This window comes from Gavialis gangeticus, unplaced genomic scaffold (assembly GCF_001723915.1).
Source record: "Gavialis gangeticus isolate Ggan-Ray unplaced genomic scaffold, GavGan_comp1, whole genome shotgun sequence".
In the NCBI taxonomy this organism is placed as follows: Eukaryota; Metazoa; Chordata; order Crocodylia; family Gavialidae; genus Gavialis; species Gavialis gangeticus.
This window is the reverse complement of record NW_017729012.1, coordinates 4772366-4780888: the sequence shown is the minus strand read 5'-3', so window position 1 is coordinate 4780888 and position 8523 is coordinate 4772366. Positions and strand designations below refer to the sequence as shown.

The 8523-nt window shown below is 40.6% G+C and overlaps 1 protein-coding gene across 3 annotated transcripts in view; it reads left to right on the top strand.

Annotated features, from left to right (window-relative positions):
• SRSF1 (serine and arginine rich splicing factor 1) overlaps positions 1–3293 on the top strand; it is a 3813-nt gene extending 520 nt beyond the window's left edge. Inside the window, exons 2-5 of one of the 3 annotated variants that reach the window (XR_002096278.1) lie at positions 376–565; positions 839–1011; positions 1878–1997; positions 2902–3293. Coding sequence is in view for 2 of the 3 variants with exons in the window: in XM_019511081.1 (XP_019366626.1) it covers positions 376–565; positions 839–1011; positions 1282–1476 (558 nt within the window). In the remaining variant the exon portion in view is untranslated. Of the gene's footprint in view, positions 1–375; positions 566–838; positions 1012–1281 lie in introns of all 3 variants that reach the window. The other 2 variants (XM_019511082.1, XM_019511081.1) reach the window with 2 other exon arrangements.
• Positions 3294–8523: the final 5230 nt, after the last annotated feature.

The window sequence follows — 8523 nt, the reverse complement described above, 5'->3', positions numbered from 1 at the left end:
CCGCGTGGTGCCTGGGACCCCGCTCATGCCACGCCCCCCCCTGCTGGTGCTTGGGACTCCCTCAAAATCATCCCTGTGTCCCCCTTGCATGGAGGCTGTTCCTGCCAGGTTCCACCACCCCCTCTAGCTATGGGGGTTGTTCCTGTTTCATTGCCTCTGCCCAGCATGGGGCTGTTCCCACCGGGTTCCCCCCCATGGGGCCTGGTTCCCCCCCAGGCATGGGAGTTGTTCTCACTTCGTTGCCTCCCCCAAGCATGGGGATGTTACCACCTGGTTCCCCCCCTCTGGGGCGTGGCCGGCGGGAAAGCAGCCTGGGGGGGAACAAAGGGCGGGGCACGGCTGGGCAGGCCACGCTCACCCTGGCCCGCCTTGCCTCACAGGGATGCGGAGGACGCAGTGTATGGACGGGACGGGTATGATTATGATGGGTATCGCCTGCGTGTGGAGTTCCCGCGGAGCGGCCGAGGCACTGGCAGAGGTGGTGGCGGTGGCGGAGGAGGTGGAGCCCCCCGGGGCAGGTACGGGCCCCCGTCCCGGCGCTCCGAATACAGAGTCATCGTCTCGGGTAAGATCCGGCCTGCTACCGGGTTGTTGTATGGGGGCGGGGCGAGGGGCGGCTTTCCCCCAGGGAAGCTGTTGAGCCACGTGGGATTTTGTTCCTCCAAGGAACTTTGTTGCACAGCCCTCGTTTATTATTTATAGAGCGTGAAAGGCTCCCCCGGGGGTAGCTTATTCAAATCTCCTAGGCACCTGCTGTGCCCAGCCGCACGTACAGCGCAGCTGGGTAGTAAACAATCCCGTGGACGTTGGAGGTAATCTGTAACCTGTTTTTGTTCAGGACTGCCTCCAAGTGGGAGTTGGCAGGATTTGAAGGATCACATGCGTGAAGCAGGTGATGTATGTTATGCTGATGTTTTCCGAGATGGCACTGGTGTCGTGGAGTTTGTGCGGAAAGAAGATATGACCTACGCGGTGCGAAAACTGGATAACACTAAGTTTAGATCTCATGAGGTAGGTTCCCTGCTTATTTTGGGGCCAGAATTGGATACACAGGGCTTAACAATGGGAGCTGAAGGTAAGGAAGTGAAGGCTCAACTGTGTCAGCTGGCGCCCGTAGAAAAAATGGAATTTGATGTTTATTGTAAGGCAGTCCTTGTTAGCAAAAGAGAAACAGGGCAGTTTTTATTTAAAAGACTTTGTCTTACTTAATGTACTCAGCATGCCTGAAAAGAGAGCTGAAAAGCTTAGACCTTTCAATCGAAAGTTGTGTCTATTTAATAGGGAGAAACTGCCTACATCCGTGTTAAAGTTGATGGTCCAAGAAGCCCAAGCTATGGAAGATCTCGGTCACGCAGCCGTAGTCGTAGCAGGAGCCGTAGTCGAAGCAACAGCAGAAGCCGCAGTTATTCCCCAAGAAGAAGCAGAGGATCTCCACGCTACTCTCCCCGTCACAGCAGATCTCGTTCTCGTACATAAATGACCATTAGCTATGATCTTTTTGTAGAACCCATGTTGTACACAATTTTCTTTACTCAGTACAGTCTTTTCATTTTTTTTAATTCAAACTGTTTTATTCAAATTGGCTAAAGTGTTGAATTGCATTCTTGTGTAAAATCCCTAGTGAGTATTTGCTCCTTAACATCAACATTCCCCCTCATGTCTTTGGTAAATTGTATTTTAATTGATGTCATAGTCAGGATTGTTTAAATTTAGTTCTAGTAAATACCCACACTCTTCAGACTGTGGTATTGCTGTGTAAATGTCTCAGTGTTCAGCTATGGTTCATACGAGCTGGGGATGTTGGGATGTTTGTGGTTAACTTGTCTCTTCTGGGGGATCTTATATTTTACCTTGCCTTTTCGTGTGTCTTTCTGTAGACATATCTGAAGAGATGGATTAAGAATGCTTTGGATTAAAGGATTGTGGAGCACATGTCAATCATTTTAGGATTGTCAAAAGGAGGATTGAGGAGGATCAGATCAATAATGGAGGCAATGGTATGACTCCAAGTGCTATTGTCACAGATGAAATTGGCAGTATTGACCTTATACTGAATGACAATGGTTAATTGAGTACTTACATCTACTTGTAACTTTTTCAGGCATGTTTTAGTTATTGTAGACTACAATTGCTCTGTTCCTTAAAACCCTGTTAGCAATTGTGGCAAAACTACTTGCTTTTGTAACTTGGTTCCATTTTACTTTTTTTAAAAGAACTTACGGGGGTGGGCATAGCAGTTCACTTTGTCATGCAGCATTTGGTTACAAGTGTTAATGTTGCGTAGTGTTTGTACACTCTTGTAGATTCAGGGTATCTTCAAATCAGTTAGAGTATAATATCAATACTGCTAAAATCTGCATGTCCTCTGTGTGACTGATATAGCGTTGCTACTTCATTTTTTTTTTTTTTAAGTATCAGAATGAAAGCAAAAATGAAACTAGTTGGGAAGAATTCCTTAAATCTCAACCCTTCCCCTTCAGACTAATGCACAATTGACTCACTGATATGTGTGAAAGCAGTTAATTTTGTTACCCTCCAGATGGGAGTATTAGCTTTAGTTTAGACATACAGTAGGTGGATAGCTTTAGCAGTCAACTTTTCCAATTTCATAAACATTTTTTTTACAACCACAAAACCTGTAATTCACCATGCAAGCAATGACTATGTTGGCGCTACCAGTTAACATATGTAAATATTACAGTATTTCCTCCAAATAATTAACGTTTCTAAAATTTTATCTGAACATCACCATTCAAAAGTTTGTTTTGGGGAATTGATAGTTATTAATGTACATCTTAATTAATTGATGGCAAACATAACTCATCATTCCCCAGAATCCTATTTTTTCATTACAGTATCTAACTTTTTGCCTCCTCTTTTTTGGTTTTGCTGGTTATAAAGGTTTGGATTGGAGAGGGCTCACTGGATCCCAATCCTTGGAGCTGGATCATTGGATTCAAATCATAATGTGGATAGGATAGGGAGGCTGAATTACAAGGATTCATGGAGCGGGATCAAATTACCAGGAACATAGGAGTGGATTCCTGCCCCAACCAAACCGCATTCGTGTGGATTTTTTTTATTCAACTCAATTGGCTATTCCAAAGATATTTTTCCTATTTTTGACGATTGGAGCCCTTAAGATGCACGAAGGATTTTTTTTCATTTTTTGGTAAAAGGAGCAAAGCGAGGACCTGGAGAGGTACGCTGGAGCAATCTCCTTGGAAGGATTCAGCACGAGTAGATGGTAAACATTAAAGGGGAAAAGGGGGGTTTGTTTAAAAAAAAAAAAAGTAAATCAATAAGTCGTTTCTCTAAATTTAAAGACAAAAACTGAAGTTAAAGATTAAGTAGGTTTTCAATTGGCAATTGCCTTTTTCCTTTGACAAATAAAATTTTTAAAAAAACCCTCTGCATGGTTGTCTTATTGTTATTATCAGTCTCTTGGCATAATTAAAATTGAAGATTGACCATATTAAAATGAAGTGTTTATATTTTGAGTTGCATAGGGGTTGTTTCGCACTAGTTTTTAAATGCTAACTATTCAGAAGTTTAAAGATTATTTTTCAGCATTTTTAATTTAAAAGAAAATCCAAGGTGAATTACTTAGCCAGATCTGTCAGTAAAACAGAATCAAGCTCACTAAACTCTAGAAATAAGTCCAAAGCAATTCTTATGCTGTGGTGAGGACTTAACTTTAAATAAACTGTTGTATACTTACAGCAGGCATTAAGTTTATGTTCATCTTATCTTGTTTATTCCACATATATTTGGCTAGCCCTTAGCATTTTAATGTGGTGACTTTATCTCATGCAATACAGCTTGTTTGTTTACCAAAAGATTAATTATGTAAGGGGAACATGCAAGATAAAACAGATTTGAAAATGGAATGCTCATTTTAACACCTTGCTACTACAGTTGTGAAGATTACAACGAAAAAACATCTTAGGGTTAGAAAGAATGGTATACCATGGAAACCTGGTGGAAGTAGCCACCCAGTAATACAAAATGTAGTCTGTGTAAAACACTTTACACCAATTTTGGGTAGCTTGATATAATGGGGAAACAGCATCTTTCTAGCTTGATGTAATGGGAAAACTAAAAATCCTGTGAGTCTAATGTGTGTTCTGCCCAAAGGATAAATACTAGGAAGCTGTGAACAAGAAATTAGAGGGTTACTTGCAGGTCACTTAAGTCTCATCATTAAGCCATGATTATGTTGTAGGCAGCTGAGTAATTATGCCTGGGTCTTTTTAGCTTCAGGCCATGTCCTGTCAACACCCAGGGTGTATCATTCTGAATCATGACCTGAAGTATCTAAATGTGACCTTAACCTTTTTAAAACACAGGTGTCTAATAAAATTATTTATAGCTATAAACTGCTCTAGTAAAATTGTATTCTAAATCTTGTATTTAAATGAGGATCTATATATATCACTGAGAAATGGAGTGCCAATACTAAGCCCAAAATAGGAAAGACCGGTATATAGTGTAACTGCTGAGTAAACGTCTGAATGGCCCCTGTTTAAAGGCTGAATAAGGTGCCTAAGCTTATGTAAAGAAAAACTGATTTGCCAGTGTAGAAGTCACTTTCATAGTGGATTCTCCTGGGGAAAGCTGTCAGATTTTAAACCGATTGTGTAAATAAGATTTGATTCCCTTCAGGGGTGGTTGATCATACATTGTTCTGGGATGGCAGGGGAAAATGGTATCCAAAATTCTGCAGTCAGACAAAACGCTACATGTCAAGGTGAGTCTTAAATTTGTATTCTGAGAAAGCAGACCATGCTCTTATCTCAAGAGTACTGGAGTGTAGAATATGACTTCATAAATGTAATGTATGCTGGAAATAAATGTGGAAACTTGTTACACAGTCTAGAATTTCTCTTGTAGAACTAACGTATAAATTGTGTGAAGTGTGCATGGTGTGCTAGATTGAAGAGTCTTCTTAAACTATAAAACTGATGACAGTGAATAAAAGCATGAGATTGGGGGGGTGGGCAAGGTGCTGTGAGAACTCAAGTAGAAAGCTGTTTTGCAAATCTTTAATTGGGATTTTTACACTTGATTTAGTAATCTCATCGCGTTTGGATGCAAGAATGGCAGTGGGAAGATGCCAACTGGAGAAGAGAGGAAGAGTAGAAGTATGAGGGGTATTGGGCTCATGGTTTAAAAGATGTCTTCAAAGGAACTGTAATTCTGTACAGGAGTAGCAAGTTTGAGATACTAGATTACGTCCAAAGTTAACGCATTCTAAAGAACTGGGGGAGTAGGGATGCTTGCTAGCGAAACCGTAAGAGAATATTGATGCCTCGGTGGCATAGTAGTCCTAGAATGTGATACTACAGACCAAATTGCTATGGTAGACCTGTGAGCTTTATACTGTAAATTGAAGTGGGTTTGCTCCTGGTGAAGCTATGTATAGATATATTTTAAGTGACCAGTCCTGTTCCCAGCAATCTGAAAATGTTAACAGGTAAAATAGAAATTTGACAAATTATATTTGACAATCTTACTGGCTATGTGTTCAATGAAATTATGTTAAAATGCTTGAAAATCATTTACTTCCAGGATTGCCAGAGTGGTTTGCAGCCCTAGTACATGTAGCCTGCAGAAAGGCTGGCAGCCTGCAATGGAGGACTGATGTGTATTGGCACATTGTACCCCAGGAGGAGGCGGCGATACTGGCCAGTTGCTCTAATGTAAACACCTACAGTTAGAAAACACAGACTCTTTCATGCAAAGCAGATGATCTTGTTTAAATTCTTTCCTTTTTGAGGACTGCCCTGCAACCATACCTCTAAAAGGTTGGAAGCTGCTAGTAGCATCTCGTAGCTAAAAGGAAACTCAGCATTTGATTTCTCATCAAATTAAATAGAAGGAAATGGAATAATTTGGAAGATGTTTCTCTTTCCTGCTGATCCTTCTGCTGAGGAGCGATGGTCCAGTGGACAAGGTACTGGACCTGGCAGACTGTGTCTCTGTTCCTGTGTGCCTGCAGAAGTGTGTCAATCTTTCATTTCGTTGTCTGTAGAGTGGAGACGATAAGTACTTCATGATAGCGTTATGGCACTAATGTTTGTAAAGCACTTGGAGATTCTGTAATAAAATGGTTGTGGTGCAGTGCTGGTTTCACTTCAGCATTTCAAAAAATGGCTTCAGCAAGATGGCCTTTCTACATTTCATTGCACCCTTACCTGTCATAGCACATAACTAGAAGTTTACAGATTGCTCCTGATTAGACAGTAATTAATGGAATAGAGTCTCTTAATTATTAAGCTGGTGTAGACAGGACACATGTCCTCAACTCAGTATGATTTCCCCCGCCGCCTCCTGTCTTATGTTTTGACATGCCCTAGTCATATGTAATGTCTTTCTAGTTCTTACACTGACATAAATGTTACACAAATGACTGACCCGTGTGTGTAGGTGGTGGCTCGTAAGAAAATTGAACTGAATTCACTGGCAGCCTTGGAAAAATATTTTTTAAACAAATGGATATTGTTATTGATTTTAGATGGTTATACTCCAGTCACGGAAGCATTCACCTTTACATTTTCATGGATAGCATATGCTTGGCCTTTACACACATGTAGCTAATGTCGAATTGGATCAAAAGTAAAATTGCTTGTAAACTACATGCTAAAACTCTAAAGATTCAAGGTATCTTCCTATATACAAGCCTGAAAAAAATGGAAAGGTGCCAACTTTTGGTTTGATATCTTTAAGTTCCTGAGTGCAGGGTCCAACTTCAAATGTTTCATGCTTTTGTTTTCCATATGAAGGGCAAAATGACCTGCTTCCTAGTTTAGCTACTGAATGTGGGTATAGTCATTCTGGTAATGCCACTTGTGTATGTATTAAAAAATCCTCGTACGATGTGATGGTCACTGTAAGAAAAATCTCCCTGATGCTTGAGCATCTTCCTTTCCTTGTAATGCTGGAATATGTCTCGAAGCATTTTTTCAGTGTGCAAGTGGTGGCTTGAGAATGTTACCATTAATGCAGTACAGGTACTCCTCACTTGCATTGTCCCAGTTAACCTTTCATTATTACGTCACTGATCCATCAAAGAACGTACTTGCTTAAAGTTGCGCAATGCTAAGCTATAACATCGTTTGGCTGCTGCCTGCTAGTAGGTAAATACTGTGATGTAATTGGATTCCCTTAACTGTTTTGCTTAGTTGCACTTTTCAAGAACATAAGTACGACATTAAGCAAGGAGTAGCTGTACCTATGAAGTACTGAGGAAGCAAAAACCCAAGTCCTTTTTAAATCCAAGTGATAGTACACTATCAGTACTTTAAGCTGTTGCTTACAAAAGCTTATGCCTCTGAATTAGTCTGTGAAATGCAACTCTTGCCTGGCCTTCTCCCTGACTCCAGCTTAACTGCTAACTAAGTCTCTGAGCATCACTTCAAGAAGAAATGGTTGGAAAATGAGGTGGTTTTTTTCTCTGGACAAAAATATAACTTAATTTTCATAGCAAATATAAAGCTGCGGATTTTTTTTTTCCCTCCGGTAGCTTTGACAAAAAGTTGCCTCCAGCCTAAAACTAAACACTTTAAATTCAGAAATTTAGTTTTAGACTTGAGGCACAGCTTTGGTGTCCGATTTCCCCCATTCTCCTGCAAGTTGGATTGGCCAGTTAGACTGTCTTCCATGATATACCCACCCTGGTCTTCTCTTGCTGAGCCCCTACAGTAAATGCATAGAGTTCGTTGTGGTTAGGGAACACAGTCCAAGATGGAGAGCGGGGATGTAGGCCAGAGCTACAGCTTCCAGAAGGCATAGTAGCTGCTGTTTTCAAATAGCTTCTTGGGTTTTCCTGCATTTTACCCCAGTGAAAAGTCAAGTTTTCTAAGGAAAGTGAACACTCAAATTATGCATGTCCTTGGGACCCACAGTTACCCATTAGATATTTTTTGTGGATAACATTTTAAATTGCTAATTAGAAGTTATGCCACAGGAACACAAACTACTCATAGTTTGTTTTTTTTATGTATCTGAGACTGATTTTTGCTAGCTTAAATGTTCAGACCTGGATAGTGCTAAATATAGTTGCTACTTACACTTCCTAAATAGCCTTGTGCTTGCAAATTTTTAGTTTGACCCTGAGGCTTTTGAGCAAAAGTACAGTGGTAAAGGCTTTAGTGCAAATGTGCTTATTTCTTTGCAAGTCCAATTTAAGAAGTGAAATAGTACTGCTTGGCATGACCTGCCAAATGAACTTCTGATGCCACAAAGTAGCTGGCATAAAATGGCAAGCTTATACATCTTTGATTTAGAGTGTCTGCATGGTGCATCTCTGCTCTGCCTTCTGCCTGACTTCAGACTAACACGGCTAACAATCTGCCAGTATAAAATTCAGTCTCGGTTAAAATGAATGCACTCACTCAAATCTTTTTTCCTGTGGTGTAGTAATCAGTGGCTGGAACTCTGGTCTCAAATAGTTAATTTTTGCATTCTGTTTCTCTTTCCTGATTTAAGTAGAAAGTCAACAAGACTGAAAATTGAGTCCTG